The sequence below is a fragment of the Phocoena sinus genome, chromosome 5, assembly GCF_008692025.1.
Source record: "Phocoena sinus isolate mPhoSin1 chromosome 5, mPhoSin1.pri, whole genome shotgun sequence".
Lineage (NCBI taxonomy): Eukaryota > Metazoa > Chordata > Mammalia > Artiodactyla > Phocoenidae > Phocoena > Phocoena sinus.
Window position 1 is genome coordinate 138,215,586 of NC_045767.1, and position 22,384 is coordinate 138,237,969.

The following is a 22,384-nucleotide window of genomic DNA, read 5'->3' on the forward strand; positions in this document are numbered from 1 at the left end:
GCAACCTCATTAGGAAAAGTAGGATTTATTCCTCTGAAGAACCAGACATGGCTATCATTCTTAATCATGTACGTGACACGAATAAAGGCAATGTGTGTTTTGTGATACGTTCATTGTATTTAGGCATTCTAGGGCAGGAATTAAAATATTATAATGAGAGTAGGGATGTAGGAATTTATCCCATCCTGTGTGTGTATTGCCATTCAATACGGCACAAGCGTTTGTAACAATCAGCCGTCACTATCACCCGCCTATATATTTCTAGATACTTGGAAAATATATTATCATACATTCTTTTTAACCCAGCAACCTAACCTTTTAAAAAAACACAAATTTTACAAATATCTCTCTCATGTCATTTCCATGAGCTAATGATAGGGGGGAAGAAAAAAGAGAGAGAGAGATGAGATGTGTGCAAATGGAGTTTTGTCGCTTTTGTAGTTAGTAAGTAATGTTGCCCATTTTCCCATATACAGGTCTGTGGATCAACACACAGATGACTGTAAAATGAGAATATGCAGCAAAAACACGGTACCCCTCCAAGAAGGCATGAAATGATAGGAACCTTATGCATTTTATAGCCTCTCCATGGTGTGTATAATCTCACCAGGGAAATATAGGATCAACGTTCAAAGAACATTGCTCAAATATTTCACAGGCTTACGCCGACGGTAAGAGTCTGTCCTTACGAGTCTTACACTGCTTGGACAGGTAGTCGGCGGCTGCTAACTTCTTTACAGTGAATTCATAAACACCATGAATGTCCACTCGAGACCTAAAATGCACAAAGTTGAAGCGGGTGAGTAACCAACCTTGGCGAAATATCGCATCCTTGCTGCATAAAGGCACCCAAGGAAAACCAGAGACTATTAAAAATCCCAAATTCATTAGTTGATTCACTACTTTGTGTTTCTCTTCCATCTTCAAACTCCTCAGTGTGCCACTCGTAGGGGCTAAATCTGCTGACCAGGAATAAAACTACACTGACCCCTATGTAGGCAAAAACAATGCACATCCAGATCTCATAGGCTAAAGGATCAAGAAATGAAAACACTCCTGGTTTGGACTTCTGAGGCTTCTTGATCATGATTGATATCCCGAGGCTCATAAAGGGCTTTGAGAAATCGATCACCTCCTCTCTCACAAGGGTGATGGTTAATGGAGCAATTGCAATGTCAGCTTTCTGTAAGGGAAACAAAGGAAAATAATAGAACCAGGAGTCACGGTCAGAGAGGAATCGTGGTTACGTTATTTGATCAAAGGGAAGGGAAGGACATCAGGAAACTGGGAATAATCATTTCCCTGGTGGAATCCCAGTAAATACTTAACAGAAGAAAAGCAATTAGTTCCCCAAATATCCCTCCTGTTTATAAATACAGAGTACACCCTTCTGGCTTGATTATGATAACTACATCTGCCTCTATGCCTTGGCAATCTCTGAACAATGCATATGGCCCATAGGCTTCAAGACAGGTGAGATGCCTGTCTCCATCTGCATATTTGCTTCTAACTTCATCCTTCATCTTCAAATGTGCACAAGGAAATAACACAGCATTCCTAGAGCAATGTGGGAAACCCACAATCTCAGACATTGGTACTTTGCATGGAAGGCAAGCATTCTCTCAACAAGAGTTCAAACGTAATGACTTTACCTTTGAGAAGCGCAGTACTTACCCCATATACAAGTTCTCCAACCATCCCATTCCAAATTTTCGTGTCTGCATCCCTGGCCCCATACTTGCCATCCCCAACAATGGTCAACTTGTACTTGAACCCACAATGCTTGGCTATTTCTGCAGCCAAGTCAACACAGTAGCCCTCGTAGCGCTCATTGCCTTCAAGCATTTCATGATTTTTCTTCATCATAACGTATGGGGATTCCTATATGGAAAGAAAGTGCTCTAGTTGACCAAAACAACTGTGTTACTGATCTACTCGCATCCACTCAAATCTTCTGGTTTAATTATTACCTGTAAGCCAGAGACGTTGTAGAATACAGATAGTGGAAAGTATGACTGGGAAAAAATTAAGTATAATGCTTCTGATCAAAGGTCCTCATCTATCTTTCATTATATTTCATGCACATGGCTGGCACCTGGCCATACCAAAGTAAACAAGAGACTCAAGAGCACAAACTGTTAGTATGTCCCCTTGTAGTGTTTGTGATCCTAGTATTTAGAGAGGAATAATGTGGTTTAACATCTGTTTTAGTCAACTCTGGATCCAGCACTCTCTTATTCTAAGTTAGGGCTCCCCTGACTCCAAAGAACCAGCGTTCACCCAAACCCCTGTGCCACTACGAGTTCGAGGATAAGGATCTTGTGGAAATCAGGTCCACGATCAGTGATGCCCAGACTCAAAGAGTCGTTGCCATAGTGATGTATGGAATCTACCCTCTCAGACTTGAGAGCTCACTTGCTCTTTGAGACAGAATATCCTAGAATTACGCTACACGGATAGCTAGGGAGTAGCATCCCCCCTGTGAACACCATAAAAAGGAAGCATGAAAACATGACTCAACACCAGCCCCCAAATTTTCTCCACTGGAAAGTGGCACTGAGGATATTTGGGGTTCAGTGAGATACCTCCTCTCAGTGGCATGATTCAGGCAAAAATCCTCAAATCTAGCTTACATTTATTAAGACTTTTCCAAGTGCCAACCAATGTTGTTATCCAAATCCCTTATTAACCTGTGTTTTCTTCTCAATATCGTTACCATAATGAATCTCACAAATTCACTACATCACAACGTAGTAAAACGACATCAGACTGCTTTGCTGCAAAATCACATGTTTCCTCCATTTCATTTCCCCAACAGCTTCTTGTCATAATCAACATCTGCCGTCCACCTATCCAAAGCCTCGACGTTCAGGATCCAGTTCAATTTTGTCTCATCCAGCCAATACACGTCCACTTAGCACTAGCTATGTGCCAACTACTGTGCTGAGATTCGGAGTTAAAAAGAAGGGAGATCACCCTTGTCTTTCAGGAGTCCACCTTTCCATACGAATACAGAGAAGCTGACAACGTTATTAAACCATGTAACGAATGTAAGGACAGAGTGGACCCAGAATCGTGTGGGAGCGGAAAGGTAAAACACGGGAGGAATACAAGGAAGGCTCTTCCAGGCTTGCCCTAGGTGTTCACCCGTGTGAGCACCAGGTTACCAATTATCTGTGGAGCCGAAGTTCAGTCCTGAAGAGGATAAGACGTATTCTGAGTGCCGTAGCTCGTGTTTGTGAGTCCTTCTGACAGAATACGCATGCAGCGAATGACTAAAACATTCAAAAGCATCACTGTATCAGTTATTCTCCTAAACATAAGCAGCGATTCCAGTTGACAGATATTTTTCTTAAGAAAAATAACGTAAAACAGAGGCACAGGTAGCTAATTACCAAAATTGTAGTGACGACCACAGTCTTATTCTCCAGCCCAGAAGTATCGTTTCCAGAAGGGAGTTCGGTGAGAGTAACAACCATTTTGTCGACTTCGCTCCAGTAGCCGATCTGCAAAAGGGTACAGAAGGTGGGCACCTGGACATATGACCTTCCTACTGGCAAAGCACTGAGTTATTTTCAAACCCATGTTTGAATCTGAAATTACACCTACACTAACTAGGCTTGTTCTAAACAGAGATGTACCTTTTATGCACGTGAATCTAATAGCAATAGAAAGAGACTATAAAAATAAACAAACAAAAACAGTTCTTAGAAACGGCTTGTCTCTTCGTGTTCACTTTTCACACTCTCCAAGGGCAATTTGTGTGGGCGTGATCATATAGAAACATAAATAAAATCCAGACAATGGCATTTCAGCCATAACAGAAGAAAAAAAAATGTTGACTTGAACAGTTACATTCACATTTGCACCAGCTATGTTTGGTCTCCCGAACCATAATCTTTCAGGAACAGTTCTTTTTCTTCTCATTAAACTCTTTTTCTACCTCTGTCTAAAAAAAAAGTATAACAGTTTTATTTATTATATCTTAAAATTACATTTCAGAGTTACTTACCAGAAATAAATAGAGTTTATTTAGAAAACATATTTTAAAATATTTGTTTCTGAAAGTTGTTGAATCCAGCTATGTGAATATATGTCTCCAGGATTCTGGAAGATGAGGTGATGGGTTCACTAACTCACCTCCTCACACAGAGAGAATGCCTTCAACTCGCTAATGATTTACCTTCCGTGGCCCATTCGTTTTGAGCTCCATGATGTTAATTGTATAATTTATTCTTTTTCCATTCTGGTCAAACTTGATATTTCCTGAGAGACCTTCAACCTGCACCTAATGAGGAAATGGGAAAGGAGCACAATTATAAATTCACTTCCACCAGATACAGAGTGGTTGACCAGATGACTCTCCCGGGATGCAAGTCAAGAAAATGACACTTATTAGGTTTCTGCTCTTCAACTTACCTTTGTGTAGTTAGGAAATAATACTCCCTCTTTATAAAACAGAAGAGATAAAACAAGAATGACTAATTCAGCAGGAAAAAATAGTGGCCATCGTTAAGTCACATTACAATCATTTTCAGTGACTGACCTGTTTGAGGGCCCTTTCTATTTCTACCCCTTGTCCCCAGGGCACAGCTGGGTTTGCCAGACAGTCTCCTGCATTCCCCCTTCGGGAGATTTCAATTCTCTGCTTCCGTAGGTTTCGAAAAGCTTCGGTCATCACTTGAACGGCGTCATAGGTCAGAGCAGAAGTATACTGAAAAGTACCACACACATTTCATAAGAATGGGAGAAAATTCAGAGGCTCACCGTACACTGGCAATCAAGATTCCAGTTGCCTGCCATACACACCATATCAGGGTCTGAGAATTTAGGTACAATTTCTATCTCTAGAAACCTAAGAATGTAAGAGGAGTAGTATGGAATATTGGAACTATGGACTGTCCCTTCGATTCTAAACATTTTCAACTATATTAACATCTCATCTATTTCAGATGAGACTTTTCATAATAATTGTGTTGATGTTTTCACTTTTGTTTTTTCTAACTAGTTTCTCATTAGAGCATCACTTTATGGCCTGACCTGGTGATATGGGAAATTATGAAATTAACAAATCAATATTTCTCCACTGTCTAATGAGAGATTCACCTGGCAATATGGAAAGAATACTGATCATTTTGGGGATCCTTAATCTCTAATTCCAACCCTAGTGATGTGCATATATATGTGCAGTGATCTTTTGAGTGTCTGTTTTTAAACTCTCCTAGGTGATTACGATACTCAATTAGAAGAACAGCCAAACTTCATGATTTCTAGGTCCCCTCAGGCTTCAATAATCTATGATAATACTAGTTACAAGCTTATGGTATTCAGATCCCAGTGGGGCAGAAGGATTATTTTAGGAGCCTGGGGCCTAGCAGAAAAAAACTACTATCCATACATGTGTACTAGGCATGGTCAGGGGCTGGATAAGTATTATTATGGCATGTGTATATACTGCCATTTATCTACGTTTGATGCTGCTGTCAATAATGATAAATCCCATTGTAACAGAAAGGCTTTAATTACTGCTGAGGAAATTTCTGTTATTCAGTATTTTTCAGTCTTTAGGTAACAGAAGTACAGTGAAGCTGGGGGGGGAAATGCCATATCATACTGATTTTGTGGCACTAAAAGTTTTGACCACACATCCAAAACAGGACCTCAACATTTCCAAATAATCCTCCGCTTTCTTCAGTAACTTGGTTCTTCCACTCTCAAAGGTGACTATTCTATACCTTCTTTTTATCTTCCCTATATACTTCTATACATTTCTCTTTCTCTCCTGCTGACTCCCCTGCCTTCCCGGTCACCAAGAAAATAGAAGCCAACAGACAGAACCAGCTGACCTTTCCACCGAAAACTACCAAGCTCCACCTTCCCTCCATCTCCGTCCTGAGCTGGCATCCCTTGAGGTGGCCGTGCCCCTTCTTCAGGACAGCCACTCCAGCCTCACACTGACTCCGCCCCTCATGCCCCTGAGGACATTTTTTTATGCACTTATACTCTCAATATCCCGCATCAGCCTTTTTTCCCTATTGGATCATCTCTATTAGCAATTCTACTGCTCCAGTATCTCCTACCACAAGTAAAAGAAGAAAACAATAGGTAGGTAGGTAGATTTGATAGATAGGTGGGTGATGATGATAGATAGATAATAGACAGATTCGATAGATAGATATCGATAGATATAATAACTGCTTTTTAGGTCCATATCTCCTTCCAATTTCCACCATCTTTTTCTGTTTCCTTCACAAGAACATTTGTTAAGACAGATTTTCTAAATTTTCCATTTCACATCACCCTCCTTGCTCTCTTGAAGTGATCTCATTCAGTCCATGGCTTTAAATCGCATCCATTCACTCAAACATGACTTCCTCAGCAGTGTCCTTCCTGCCCAGCCCACCCAGTCACTCTCCTGCATGGGACCTTGTTCATCCCCTTCATAGTCTCTACCAGCATCTGAGTATCTTCTTCATGCATTCTTTGTCTACTTCATCTCTCCTCCCCAATAGAACAGTTACTCTAGGGAAGCAGAAAACTTATGTCACCACTGAATTCTCAGAGCCCAGGGCACAGTAAGAGGAAGGAAGGGAGGAAGGAAGGCCAGAGATCTTGATACTGATTCTATCTTCATGGGACTCACATTGCCTTCCAGTTCAGTGAAAAGATACATAAACAGATAATTGCAAAATATCATTAGAGTGTTATAAATCGGTCCAGTGGTGGATAGACGCGTGTGTTGTTTATTTTTAACATGAGAGCTGGTACAATAAAGCAAATGAGAAAGTAATTTATGTGGTATGAATTATCCTCTCCTCACATGCAGAAATTGTTCTGAGTTTTTAATGCTAAAAATGGTAATGTGAAGTTATCACTTAATCTTGGCATGAAATAGTTTAGTTGAATCAGTTTCATTTTATCCAATGAATGAATCAAATTTGATGGGAAATTTGGTAAGAAGAAAGAAGAAAAAGAAAATGATTTGAGCCCGTAGAACTGTGATTGATGCTGTTAACTGTGATAAGATATTCACATTTACTGCTAAATTTTCTTAAGCAACGTCACTGCAGGCCTATTCGTGAGTCCTTCTTGACAAATCTAGAATATCTCCTGGATGGCTGCAGTTAAGTTTCCTGGAAATACCTCTACTAGATGGATCTAAATAAAACCCATCACTATTTTTTCCAAAATCTGCAACCTCTTCCTTCAAACTGTACATGCAAGATATTAGCAAAATATACTGTTACATATCCTTTTAGGCAACTTATATTCTTGGATTGAAAATGTAATTTTCAATTACTGGGAACTTATCCTGAGAAAATATTCTCAAATACAGAGAATTTTCACACAAGCTATTCATTTCAGTATCATTTGTAATATGCAAAAATTAGAAGGAACCTAGATTTCTGAGAGTAAAGGAACGTTTAAAAACCACGCTTTCTGGGACTTCCCTGGCAGTCCAGTGGTTAAGACTTCTCCTTCCAGTGCAGGGGGTGTGGGTTCGATCCCTGGTTGAGGAGCTAATATCCCACATGATTCGCAGCCAAAAAACCAAACCATTAAACAAAAGCGATATTGTAACAAATTCAGTAAAGACTTTAAAAATGGTCCACATCAAAAAAAAATTCTTAAAAAAAAATACACTACTGCCTTGTGGAAGTATTATGTAGCCATTAAAAAGTTCTACTAATAACAATTTGTAACAATACAAATAATGTTAGCTATAAAATAAGTGAAAAACAGTATTACAAGTTAAGTTTTTTCAACAAAAAGTGAGAGTAATAAACAATGGTTATATCCCTTCAACAAAAAAAGGAAAGAAGAATAAACAAAATCGTTAGAATAACAGGGAGGAAACATACATGATATTTCTTTTCCAAGTATTCTACAATAACCATGTACCTTTTTTAAAAAAATGTATTATATCAAAAGTATTGTTTTAAGTCATATCTACTTAGGAAAAGACTTCTTGGAGAAATGGAGATATCACATCAGCTTTTTCCTGCCTCACTTATATGACTGTCTCTATTCTCCTAGAGGAAAAGAAACCAATTAGTTTGTTTTCTTATACAGCAATCCATCCACTGCTAAACAGAAACCTGTACTGCAGTTTGTATCTGAGAGTAATGATCACAGTTAAAAGGCAGACTCTTCCTTCAGTTACCCTGCTCACATTACTATGAGAAATCTATAAAGCCATCTGCTAAATGTTTCAGCGGTCTATAAATGTTGGTGAACTACATTAAAAAATAAGAAGAGGCTGAATGAACTAAAGGTATTTAAGTCCACGCAGTGTGTTATCGTTATGACTCAGGGCATGAGCTCACTAAGAAGAAAAATCCTTCCAACCTTTTTCAAATGTTCAAATCTAATCAAGTCTCAAGCCTATTATCACTGTAAATTAAAAGTCACAATCATAGACACAATTCGGGGCTGAGAGAAAATCAACAGATTCTGTATCCGTACCTCCTTCTTGTTTATGTTCTGCATATGTGGCTCATTTATTTTTCTCAACAAATATATCACGTTTTTGATTGGACAGTTAAATATTTCGGTTTTATTCTACCATTCACTAAACTAGATGTAAATTCATTTGAAGGGAACGTGATGGTGATGTAAGATCTCCTTCTTCGAAAACAAATGCATCATCTCTGCCCTGATGTTCTGTGAAATCCCTCAGCTGAGTTGGAAATTTGTATCTCACTGGGGACCGTTATGTTCTGTGATGCTATCTCACAATCACTCTTATCCACGCTTGAAGAAGAAATCTGGGAAAACGTTTTTATGGTCCATTTTCCAAATGTGCTTTTTATCCCATTTCAAATGTATCTTTATTGAGACTTATTTTTCAAAAATAAAATAAAATATGCATTTTAAACATGTTTGTTAGGCCCAATAGTGATCAGATATTATTCAATAATGCATTACTATAATCACTGATACCTGAAAGGGTAGTCTTACAGCCAAAACAAGAAAAAAAGAGGAGATGAAAAGGAGTTCTATATACATTTCAAATTTAATGAATATTCAAAGAGGATAAATGGGCTATAATATAAAATTTTATGGATCTTCATAATGATAGCACCTGTTCCGAAACATATGTTACCTGCACGGTGTGAAGATAGAAAAAGAAATGCCATTCAAAAAGGAAGTACTAGGCTTTAGCATTATCAAAGTGTTACAAAATTTCCTATGAATGGCCACTTTCCAAATATCCGTTGACACTTGAAATTGAACTGAGTATAGTTTAGAAAGCATGGAATACAGCACCTTCTGATTTCTATCAGGGCTGCCTCAAGTCCTGATTTTGCCATTTACAGCTCTGTTGCCTTGAGCAAGTTAACTAAAGCATCAGTGTCCAAAGTTTCTTATCGATAAAATAAGGAGAACAATGTCTGCTCTACATCATAGTAGTGCTGGAAAGGAAGGTGAGGGAGAAAGGAAGAATTCAGGTTGACCTAGTTCTCTACGAGCCAAACCTGAGTTGGATAGTTTCCTAGTAAGTCCTTTAAAAGAAAAGAAACAAAAACCTCTACGCAACAAATATTTTTATTCCAATTTTGTAGGTGAAGACTGCAAGTTACAAGTTATGTTTTTCTCAGGGTCACAAAAATATGTGACAAAGGTGGAGGAATTTGAAGTAATGAGGGTGACTGACCTTCCTGGTTTGCCTGGGCCTGTCCCAGTTTTGGATCAGAAAGTCTGGAGTCCCAGGCACACTGGAACTGTTGGTCCCCTTATTTGGCAAATTCCACATCAAATGAATAAAGTTATAGGAAACGAGAAGCTGGATGAGTTGAAAAATATGCTAAAAATACAAGTTATTAACCAGCATGTTTGCCTTCTTTTTTCCTTTTATTATGCTCTAACTTGTTCAAAACTAGCTTATTTTTACAACATTTTGAAAACTGCCATCCTGATCTACAAGAGTCTCGGATCCAATAAGTTCAGGAGATGGTTCTCATGTTGGCATATTAAAGGCCCTGAGAAATACTGCAGTAACAATTCCAGTTTAACTTTGTTTGGTCAGCATTGCCCAAACTAATTACCATTTAAAATTTTTCCTTAACGTCAATTACTCTCCATAAAACTAGCATTTGTGTAACATACTTTGGGCTGTAAGTTTTATAGACTGATACATTTTCCATAATCATTTTTAAAATAGCATCAATTATTTAGTTAAAATTATTATCAACAGAATGATATCTCCCTAGAGAATCTTACACAATATAACAATTCTCGTTTCTCCATTAGAAAATCATCAACATAGTCAAAAATGATGAGCTCTAGGAAAAATAACTAAGCTTATAAGAAAATTTTAGAAAGTCTTTTTTTGTAAACTTCTTGGCAATGGCCTAGAATCAACTAAAGCCATAGAAAAGAAAAACATTATTATGAAATACATTATAAACTTAAAATTATTCACTTCTCTTCATTTCAAATTCAACTGAAGTCTAACCTCTGGAAAAGACCTGTCTGTGATAAGGTCATCGTTAATTCCCTCTAAGCCTTTTGGACGTGTGACCTTTGTAGCTTCACTGCATAAAGCTGCAAAATCTTCAGTAAGACTAAACATCACTGGAGGAACAGGAACTCTCACTCATTGTCGGTGGAAACACAAAATGGTATATGGCTACTTTGGCAGACAGGTTGTTTCTTACAAAACTAAACAGACTCTTACCGTATGATCAGCAGTCACACTCCTTGGTGTTTACCCAAAGGAGCTGACAGCATACGTCCACTCAAAAACCACCACACGGGTGCTCAGAGCAGCTTCATTCGCAATTGCCAAAACTTGGAAGCAACCAAGATATTCTTCAATAAATGAGTGGATAACTAATCTGGGGTACATGCAGACAATGCAATAAGATCATCACTACAAAAGAGCAAGCTACCAAGCTTCGCAGACAAGGAGGGACTTTAAACGCAGATGACTAAGTGAAAGGAGCCCACCAGAAAAGGCTACAGACTATATAATTCCAACTATATGACCTTCTGGAAAAGGCAAAACTATGGAGACAGTAAAAACTCCAGAGACAGTGGTTGCCAGGGGCTGGGGGGAGGGAAGGACGAATAGGTGAAGCCACCTTTAGAGCAGTGGAGATGCTTTGTCCGAAACTATAATAATGAAAGCATGTTACTGTCCATTTGTTCAAACCCGTAAAATGTATAACAAGAAGAGTGAACAGTAATATAAAGTGTAGACCTTTGGTAATTATGACGTGCCGATGAAGGCTCATCAATTCTAACACATGAATCACTCTGTGAGTGGAGTTGATATTGGAGGAGGCTGTGCAAGTGTAGGAGAAGAGGATACACCGGAAATGTCTGTACTTTCTGCCCAGTTTTGCTGTGAACCTAAACCAGCTCTACAAAAATAAAGTCTTAATTAGAAAGCTAATAAAAACTCAACATCTGGGCTTCCCTGGTGGCACAGCGGTTGAGAGTCCGCCTGCCGATGCAGGGGACATGGGTTCGTGCCCCGGTCCGGGAAGATCCCACATGCCGCAGAGCGGCTGGGCCCGTGAGCCATGGCCGCCGAGCCTGCGCGTCCGGAGCCTGTGCTCCGCAACGGGAGAGGCCACAACAGTGAGAGGCCCGCGTACCGCAAAAAAAAAAACAAAAACAAAAACAAAACTCAACATCTTTAGTAAGCACACAAGCTGTATCACATTTTCAAGGGGGAAAAAGACAGCTCCACTGGCAGGAAACCACCATTAATATCCTTTTTTATCATTCTCTATGAATAATAAAAATAATTTTTAATACACTGGGGTGAAAGACTCTTGAATGTAAAAAGAATATATTAAAAACAACATATCTTTGCCTAACTTAGCCAGATTGGCGATTGACCCTGACTGAAAATCTTGCTGAAGGACCAAGACTTTTACATTCCGAAACTCTAGATTCACTTAGGGATTCAAATTTTCAGCTAAAACGAATCAGATTCATCAAGATAGAAAAAAGATACTCGAATCAACACAGTGCTTGGTTTTGATCCACCCTGAGAAGAGAAAAGGCTTCTCTTAGAGGCAGGTATTTTACCTGTTCGTTGCATAAGTTCCTCCCCCCGATGCTCCCCACTTCTTAGGCACCTTCTAACAGGTGAAAGTACCTTACTTTTTGTAGTCTATGAACAACAAAACCAATATTTTCCAGGGTAATTTAAGATTTGATTTCGGCAGAGGTGACCTGCTCAAAGTCACTACAATCTTTAAGAGACAGAGGAGCCTCCTGAGGGTCATACATTTGGCAAAAATTCGAAATGTTAGCATATGCTTTTGCATGCCTAAATTTGCATGTCACGTGATCATGGTATTAGAGATTTGGGAGAAATCTCAGAGATCGTGGACATTTATTCCCTTAGCAGACCAAAAAATGTGGACCTGAGATGAACACAGATATCCTGCCTTATAATTCAAGCAGTGGTAATGTATTTTTATTTTTCATGGTGTAAGATGTATTGCAATAGCTTAATAAATTATTTTTCAAGTAAATTTTATGAAATATATAATGTTGTCAATATCAAATTTTCAATTTATGGGTTTATTTCAGTCACAAACACACTTTTTTTTTTTTTTCTTTTGGTACGCGGGCCTCTCACTGCTGTGGCCTCTCCGGTCGCGGAGCACAGGCTCCGGACGCGCAGGCTCAGCGGCCATGGCCCACGGGTGCAGCCGCTCCGCGGCATGTGGGATCTTCCCGGACCGGGGCACGAACCCGTGTCCCCTGCATCGGCAGGCGGACTCTCAACCGCTGCGCCACCAGGGAAGCCCATAAACACACTTTTTAAACCACAAAACATAACGGACTAAACTTGTCAAGCCTCTTTTTTGTTGCATGTCAAAATACTTTAATGTTCGTTGTAGGGGACTACAGTGTGCCAGCAGTGGGTTTCGTCAGTTAAAACATTCGAGAAGCAGAATTAATTCTATGAAGCCACCAGGGCACTATTTAATGCACAGCACTAATTACCAAACTCAAAAAGATTATGCTATTTCCAGACAGGTCCAATAAGTCTCTTAGGATAGCAATTAAGAAAGTTCAAATTGCTGCTTTAAGTCTTTTCCTGAGTAAAACAGGATTCTTGCAGGAAAGCCATTATTTAAGTGGCACGCAATGTCAGTCCTGTGTTAGGGGTGAATTCCTTGACACTGGCCGGCCTGGCAGACACAAGTCAAACTAGGCTCAAACTGTCCACTTGACAAGGTAGAATGGATGGTTACATCTTGCGGGTTGTTGAGACCCCGAGAACCCTGAAAATCCAGCTCAAAATAGAAATGTGTGTAAATTAGTTTGGAGATAGTGGCAAATCATCCCTATCATCTGCCTCTTTGTCAACATCTTCTTGAGGAAGGTAAAATGCTCCCTTTAATTGTCCCATTTAAACCCAGGCGCCGCGATGGTTCAGGTCTGATTACTACAGAATTTTCTATTTCATCCCGTAAAATAGCACGACTTTTCTGTCACGGCTGAGTAAAAGAACACAGCAGATTCTAAGGGCAGGAATTTAAACCCCATCCTATAGCAATGATAATTACTTATTTTCTTCTTTCTCTGTGACGATATTTTCAAAGTGTGGCCCTAGTTTTCGCTTTATTCCTCTTCATTTCAGCAAATCTCTGTTCTGTGCCTTCTGTGCAAATCCTGGCATGAGAGGAGGGACCAAGAAGACAGAAGGAAGGAAGGAGACTGCTTTTCTGAGTCTTGTTTTCCATCCACAAATACCTCTCAGCTGAATTTCTATTAATACATTATAAATGCACGGTTGTGATTTTTGCAATTATTATCTCTAAAGAAATGGAGAGAACTGGGCAACAAATCCATTTATTTCCCCACCTCAGACCACAACCACCATTCAGACAACTGACAGCCGCTGTCTGCATTGTTCCTGCATCGCCCTAAAAGCTCTCCTGCCACCAAGTTCTCTTGTCGCCAGGGCAGCCCATTAACTTCCTGTTTCACAACCGTGGTGATGGCTCTCCTCTAGGGGGTCCCTGCTGCTCACAGAATGAGACTAAACATTCCTTAGTAGGTCAACAAGGCACTCAAGATCTGGAGCCTGCACATTTATAAGTATTATTTCTCAGAATTCCCCCCAAACACCTCTGTTCAGCCTCCAGCCTTACAGAAATATTTACATTTTCCTTGCACACCAGACTTTAATTTCTCATTTTCTCTATGGGAAGTTACTGTCCCTCCTTTCTCCTAATACCTACCTCTCCTTCAGGTTTTAAATTCCATATGATTTCCTCAAAGAAGGAAGCCTCTTCTTACGTCTAGAACTGGGGTTAGAAGCCTCTTAAGGGTGCTACCACAGAACTTTTGCTTTCCTCTATCTGTTCATTCAGAAAGCCTTTACTAAATAGCTGCTCTGTGCCAGGCCTTATTCTAGGAGCCTGGGAGCAAACAAAACCAGTGAACAAACAAACACCAACAAAAACTCCCTGCCCACATGTCACTTACTTTCAAGATGGAGAAAACAATTAACAAGGTAATGAATACATTCATTATAAATACAGTAGACTAGGAGCTATTAAAGGGAAAAATACAAAAAAGCTGGAGCAGGGAAGGGGGATGGAACACACCCTAATGGGTGGGAGATTGCAAGTTTAAATAGAGAACCTTCTTCTGGGGTCGTTAAGGAGATGGAAACTGAACAAAGAGCTACAGAGGGCAGGAGGTTTAGCCTTGCAGATGCTAAGGGCAGAAGAGTCCAGAAGAGGACAGAGCCAGTGCAAAGACTCTGAAGTGAGAACATGTCTCCCGTGCTTAAAAAATGGCAGAATGATACGTGCACCCCAATGCCTATAGCAGCTCTATTTACAACAGCAAAGACATGGAAACTACCTAAGTGCCCACCGACAGATGACTGGATAAAGAAGATGTGGTACATATATACAATGGAATATTACTCAGCCATAAAAAAGAATGAAATAATGCCATTTGCAGCAACATGGATGGACCTAGAGATTATCATACTAAGTGAAGTAAGTCAGAAAGAGAAAGACAAATACCGTATCATATCACCTATATGTGGAATCTACAAAAAGGGTACAAATGAACTTATTTATAAAACAGAAATATATTCACAGATGTAGAAAACAACTTATGGTTACCAGGCAGTGACGGGGGGGGGGATAAACTGGGAGATTGGGATTGATATATACACACTACTACATATAAAATAGATCACTAGTAAGAACCTGCTGTAGAGCACAGGGAACTCTACTCAATACTCTGTAATGCCCTGTATGGGAAAAGAACCTAAAAAAGAGTGGGTCTATGTATCTGTATAACTGAGTCACTTTTCTGTGCACCTGACACTAACACAACATTGTACATCAGCTATAGTCCAATAAAAATTAGAAAAGAAAAAATAACTGGCAGAAAGGCCACTGTAGCTGAAGCAGAGGGAGTGAGGGGAGAGCCCGAGAGAGGAAGGCGGAGCATGTAGGGCTTCGTGGCCAGTGGGGTGAGTCTGGCTTGCACTGCTGTGGTATGGATGGCCACAGGGCTGGGGGGCCGGAGAGCAGCAGGGACATAATGTAATTTACATTTTAAAAGGACCACAAGCATGGGAGAGAGAGGGGTCAGTCAGGAAGCAGGGAACCCCGTCTAGGAGATCATTGCAGTAGCCCGGCAGCAGGGCCATGGGGGCTGGATTTAGGGTGGGTGCAGAAGAGGCATAGTGTTTCCTGACAGACTGGATGTGGGCCACCAGGTAAGAGAGGGCTCCGGGACACTTGCAAGTCCTTGGCTGAAGGAACAGCTGAAAAGATGGGGTTGCCATCAACTGAGAGGGAAGGGTTGTTGTAGGAATAGTGTTTCAGGGGATGAAGAGGGAGCAGAGGTGGAAATCAGAAGTTGAGAATGCGTTGATATTAACGCGTCAGTAAGACAACTTCCACCAAAGTTAATACAAGGTGATGGCCGGTTTCTAGCCTGAAGACGATCAACCCCTTGAAGACTGGAACTTTGTCTTTTCTCTGACACCTAGAACAGTGACCGCTTGCAGAGTAAAAACTCAGTAAAATGTATAATGGATTGATGGATGAATAAGTGAATACTGCCCCAAATTAGCACATTAGTGAAAGAGAGTCAGATTTTAAATCTCTAGAGTTATTTTTGGCACAGGACATAAGAATGAAGAAATTTAACATTTGCAATTTATATTTGGTGGTTATTAAAATATGTTAAATATTGAAACACATAAGGTTTACTTGTATTTATTGAATAAGATTGATTTTAATTAGGAAGCTGTGGAAGGTGCATTGACTTTCAAGGAAGACTAGAAGTTTTAAATAATTATTAATTTAATAGTCCCACAACTTGATATAAATTATATAATTTCCAATGCCTAACCATGGAGAGGATTTGATGTAATGAATTATATTTTTACAGGCTCTCATGCCTATAGCATAAGTTTACGATTTAAATTATCTAGCAACATACCTGATACAGTCCATGACCCAAAACACAATGTAAAAAGAGATAACCGCATTCGAGATATTTTCGCTTGGACAGATGATATATGCTTGTTTGTATTAGGAAATGGTATGTTGTTCCCTATCTAGTTTTTCTTCCTTTTTCTGCCCGTGAAAGAATCATGACAGAAACAACCATGAAAGTCCTGTCTTGGAATTACTCTTTACACCTGTTGACAACTCACTCCTCCCGATTTCCCTGGACCTGTTATGCTGTTGCATGGCTCACGGGCAAAGCCCTGCTCAGGCATCCTACCTCTGGAAAGCCTTCCTACCGTACTGCCCTTATCATGTGTAGGAGCTGCCACAGTTTACATGTATCACTCTCTATTATATTCACTTACTGGCATGTTTGTATCCTCCATAAGACTTTGGATTATCAAAGGCAAGAGTCATTCTTTCAAAATGTATTGCGTTCCCGGCTGTCTAGTACATGAGCAATATCTCCGTGCTAGGATGAACTCCCACCCAAAGGCGCATCCTCCACACAGATTTTCAGTACTTTTTATCACGCTTCAAAGACCATATAAGATATATCTCCCACTGGCACCTGTTTCCAAAGATGTGCTAAGTAAGTCTTTGTAAATGTTGTTCAATTTTGGGGCCGAGGGTCAAAAAGTGATTGAGAGCCTACTTTTTGGGGGGTGGAGGGTGAAGTAGAAAAGAACAGCTTTACTGCTTTGCCAGGCAAAGGGAGCCACAAGCAGGCTCCTGCCCTGAAAAACTGTGTGTCCCAACCCGGAAGGATTTGGTGAGGAGTTCTATAGCAATGGTTCTAGGGCGGGGTTGCTGATAAGGACCAGGGTGTGTGCAGGGCCTGCGCTCCTTTAATCTGGCCTCCAGGACCTTCCCTGAGTTCCAACCGGCAGGTTCAAACAGCCGCTAATCTGGGAAGGGAGGGGATGCAGAGACAAGGGAGGGGCAGTCAGGAAACAACAGTGTAGCCTTGGGGCAGGGTCCTTGTACTACCTCAAGGGATACACAGAACACGGAAGAGGCTGTGTTTTGTTTTGTTTTGTTTTGCTTTTAACATCTTTATTGGAGTATAATTGCCTTACAATGGTGGGTTAGTTTCTGCTGTATAACAAAGTGAATCAGCTACACGTATACATATATCCCCATATCCCCTCCCGCTTGCGTCTCCCTCCCTATCCCACTCCTCTAGGTGGTCACAAAGCCCTGAACTGATCTCCCTGTGCTATGCGGCATACCATATGCTAACACACATATATGGAATAATAAAAAAAAAAGTTCTGAAGAACCTGGGGGCAAGAAGGGAATAAAGACACAGACCTACTAGCGAGGCTGTGTTTTTAAACTTTTAAGCCTATGCTCTTTGAGGCGCCCCACAAGGAAAGGCCATCACGATCTTTCTGAAACTTGTCAGAAGAAACCAAAAGGGAGCCGCTCTGGAGGGAAATGTTACAGCCAGAAGGGAGCAAAGAAAGGTCACCAACAGAGTGAACTCTGGTGCTAGGTCTTAGCAAAAATGTTAGCAGAATGCATTGCCAAAGATCTCTTATCCCCTAAATCCGCTTGCGCTTTGAGGCATAGCACGTGAACTTTAATAACGATATGACTTCCGTGAGAAAAAAGTCATCTCCTTTTGCTTTCATCCTTCTCACAGGCAGCAGCAGCGGGAGGCTACACGATGACTAGCAGAGTGTTCAAAGGAATGTCAGTCCCATCTGAGGGGGAATGCCACACGCACGCTCCATCAGAGGACTTCACTGGCAGCACATCTGGATGCAGGGAAGCCTGCAATCCCAGCAGATGTGGGCCTCAGTCAGACCCCTGCTGAACACAGGAGGAGACAGACACTGATGGGGTCCCCTCCCTTCTAAGCAGCCCTGTTAAATGGTGGCACGCCCACGGCCCTCAAGCCCTTTATAAATGTATATGTGCTGAATCTCAGTCAAGGTCACCAAACGAGAAGTCACCTACTTTAGAGAAAAAATTAGCTCCAGGCTATGCTTTAGCATCCTATGGGATGCTTTCCTAAATTTGACGTTGAATTAATAGGATCCATTTACACACCCCAAAGTAGAAAACTTAAAAGTTTCTAATTCTTATCTAGCACCAGTCTCACAACCAGACGCAAATTTAAAGCCAAACATATCTGTTTTTTTCATTTTGTGCAGAAAACAACATCAACAAAACTTCTCCAGGATGTATGAACGTAACTATGAGAGCAACTGAAATGACACTGTCCCTGACTGGTTCTTGCGCAGCCTGCACTATGATACACAGATAACACAGGTAAACAGATCACTATACATTTGACAATACTCTGCAGCTTTTATTTTTCATAAACCTAGTCTCCAAAAGTGAACAGGACCTCATCTCACTCACTCTTCCTCTCGCTGGTTTTACTCTTATCTCTGCTCTCAATCAGGTGACGAACAGAAGAAAAAGAAAACCCTTCCTATCAACAGCAGAAATATGTCATATTTGGAGGTAAATATATGCAGGTATGTATTTACACAATAAAGTACACTGAATAAACCGGTGAAGACCTCAAGGTGTCCAGACACACAGAGAATAGAAGATGAGTCTGGAGAGCGCTTATTACAGAGCAGTGCATGACATTTAGCGTTCAGAGTTTCTTTGATTACATAAATCATTATATTTATTTTGTTAATTATGAAAACAAATTGAGACTTTTATCTTCTTCCTAAGGTGTCCCAGAGAACAAGCTACTCACCCGCAGTTAGATAGAGATAGAGATGAGGGTGGATGGGGAGGGGGAGGGGGAGGCGAGGGGGAGGGGAGAGGAGGGGGAGGTGAAGATGGTGAAGGTGGAGGTGGAAATGGAGATGGAGGTGGAGGTGGGGATAGACATGGTGATGGAGGTAGAAGTAGATCCTGATAGATATGTACCTTAATTGTAGTCGTGTGTGCTCCAGGGTATTCTTTTTCTTCCAGTGTTGACCATCTCTCTATAAACTTAGATACCATGGAGTCATCATAGTCTACTATCTGAAATCCAGAGACGTTTGCACCTCCAAACTGAATTTTTAATAGGTCTCCATCGGTAAATCCCTGGACAGAGAACATATTTATGTCATGCTTTCTATTAAGAACCAAATAGAACTTAACGTTAAGCAAATAGCTCTATACATTGTGGTTTTACAAATTTCAAAGAACTCATGAGGGAGATAAAAAGCCTATAGTAAATGTTTCATGTATTTTAACGGCCAATATTCTTCCCCAGCACCTAGCCTCATCCTGGTCATAGCGGGTCCTTAATCAATGATTGTTTACTGGTCATACTTACATAAAAGTTCTCTGTATTATTGAGAAATCTTCCAAGGATAAGAACTGGGTCTTATTTACTGTATTTACAACAAAGCACCACCAGATACTTAAACATTAAGCTACATCTCCAAGAGCTACAACATTGTGTGATGGTTATTTCTATTTAAATTGTCCACTCTCTCAGGTGATATCAAAACCTTGTAAATGAGAAGGGAAAGTACCAAATGCTTTGTCATTATTGGAGAACGATTACGTATTTTCATTTTAAGCATGAAACTTAGTTTCTATAAAATGTATTAAATTTTAAAAAGCCACTTCTACTGCATCGTTAGAATGAATTCAGTCATTACTAAAACTATCCTAGAGTGTTTCCGCTGCCATAAAGTACATCTCAGTTTGGGAGTACATTCTCTGAAAGATGAAATCACAATTAGAAGAATTGGAAATATTTTGACCTAAATATGAGAGCGTTTTCTTTGTTGTTGATATTAAAAATATAGTTTAATATTATTTGTGTGGAGAAGAATAATTACGCTGTTATTGGCTCGTATTTTTTCTTTTTATCAAATAATGCAAATAGAGGAAAATGTATATAACAAAATTCATAGATTTTCTGTTCTGACCCACGCATGCCTCAGTTAAGCTGCTTCAAAACAATCAATTTCAGTCATTTTTGTTTTTCGTGTATTTACCTCTGTAATTCTGCATGACACATTTGTGTTCTTCTTTCCTAACTCACCCATGTTAGATTTTCTTCTTCAGTTTATACTCGTGCCAGATGAGTACGTAGGTCTCATAAGCAAACCATCTACCTCCTCAGCCATTTTAATGTTCGCTGTTTTCACAGTTAGAATTCTGTTTTTCAGAGCAAAGCCAAATACCGTGTTTGGATTGCACTTTCCTTCTTGAATAGTATTTTATTCTAATGTTGTTGACTGCTTCATTGTTTTCACTACTAGAGCTTTCTCTTTCTTATTTTTTCTCCAGTTGCTCCATGTAAAACTTTTCATGTTTATATGGGTAAAAGTTTTTTCAATTAAAATATTGAAACATATCAAGTCATCTCTCTTTTCCCCTGCCTCCTGGAGCCTTCCACCTTAACGCTGCAATCTCAATGGTTCCTCTTTCATCTGCTCTGCAATTGTTCTCCTGAAATGCCCCTTCCCCTCTTTTCTGAGTAGCTTCTCTGTATCCTCCATCACTTTTCTCTCCTGTTTTACCCCTTTCTTCAGCTAGAGTCCTCAGTAGTCTCCTGAGACACGTGGAGTTACCTTTTTTGAGACACTGAATGTCTGTAAATACCTTTGTTTTCTCTGACACTTGACTGGTATTTTGGCTGGGTATAGCATTTTAAGTTGAAACCCTGATAATCTGAAGGCATTGTTCTACTGACTTACTGTTTCTACTGAAAAATACAACAGCATTATTTCTAATTATTTTTTGTCTGTGACCTGCTTCATACTCCTTCCGGCTTCCCACCTGTCGTAAACTTTAAGATCTTCTATTTATCTCTGAAAGTTCATGGCGATATTTTACGAAAGAAGCCTTTTGTCTTTCATTATTGTGTGTACTCAACAGGCAGATTTATGTCATTTAGCACCGGAAATTTTTCTGAATGTTTCTCTGATAATTTCCTTCCCCTGTTTTCACTATGTCTGTTTAGAAGGTTCATTAATAAGACGTTGCAACCGCTAGATTAAACGTCTGAGTCCCTCAGTTTTCTCCACATACACCGTTTTTTTATTGTATTGTCATTTTGCCACATAATCTGGAAGATTTTCTCAACTTTACCTTCAAACTCATGTAATTTTACTAGTTATTCTACGAAAAAGAAGTTAACTTCCCAGAGCTCTTTCTTGTTCCTTGATTTTTTTTTTATAGCAGCCTTTTCTCCTCTTTATGGATAACATTTTATCTTATTTCTCTGAAGATATTCTTACAGTTTGAAGCACTTTTCTCCTGATTCCTGCCTGCCTTGTTTCTGTGTACTTGTTTATTTGTATTACATCCCTCATGGCAAAGACTTTTTTCTCAAAAGTCTGGTAATGCTTGGCTGTCTAAGAGGAAGATGCCAAAACATTTCTTGGAATTTCTATGTGCACGGGCAGGGCTGGTTGATGAGTGAGCCTCACTGTAAGGCAGAGTCAGGTGGGCGGATTGCAGGGCTTTTTGTCTGATTCTGAAGGGCTGAAGAAATGAGAATTGGATCCCTTATGACCGCTTCCTCATCCTTTATCCCCTTTAATGACGTATCAGGAACTGGACTACAGCCTGTGTTTGGGGAGCCTAATCAAGCATTCAGCAATTTCTGAAGAAATAAGTCACTAACAATATCTGAGGATTTTTCTATCTTTTACAGCCACTTCCTTTAACACTCATTAGCCACTGGACATGGAAGAAGGGACATTCCCAGTCAAGGCTTTGGAAGATGAAAGCCCTTCAACTTTGGATGGCATTCTCCAATTTTAAATGTCACTGAAATTTTCAAGCGCCCTAGAGATTCTCAGAAACTGCAGCCCTCTACAGATTCTTTGAATTTACTGATTCACTAGAAATTCCATATGGCGAGGATACCAAGTATTCAGAGAAGGAAAAACACAACTTGAATTCAGATAAAATGTTATGTAGATTTCTCCCTA

At 40.0% G+C, this 22,384-nt stretch overlaps 1 protein-coding gene across 4 annotated transcripts in view; it reads right to left on the minus strand.

Annotated features, from left to right (window-relative positions):
* Positions 1-22,384, minus strand: part of GRIA2 (glutamate ionotropic receptor AMPA type subunit 2) — a 170,688-nt gene that overhangs the window by 42,066 nt on the left and 106,238 nt on the right. For all 4 annotated transcript variants that reach the window (XM_032632568.1, XM_032632567.1, XM_032632569.1 and 1 more), the window contains exons 6-11: positions 19,368-19,529; positions 4,547-4,714; positions 4,184-4,288; positions 3,396-3,506; positions 1,675-1,881; positions 813-1,183 (exon numbers count right to left, since the gene is read on the minus strand). In XM_032632568.1, the coding sequence (XP_032488459.1) occupies positions 813-1,183; positions 1,675-1,881; positions 3,396-3,506; positions 4,184-4,288; positions 4,547-4,714; positions 19,368-19,529 (1,124 nt within the window). The remainder of the gene's footprint in view (positions 1-812; positions 1,184-1,674; positions 1,882-3,395; positions 3,507-4,183; positions 4,289-4,546; positions 4,715-19,367; positions 19,530-22,384) is intronic.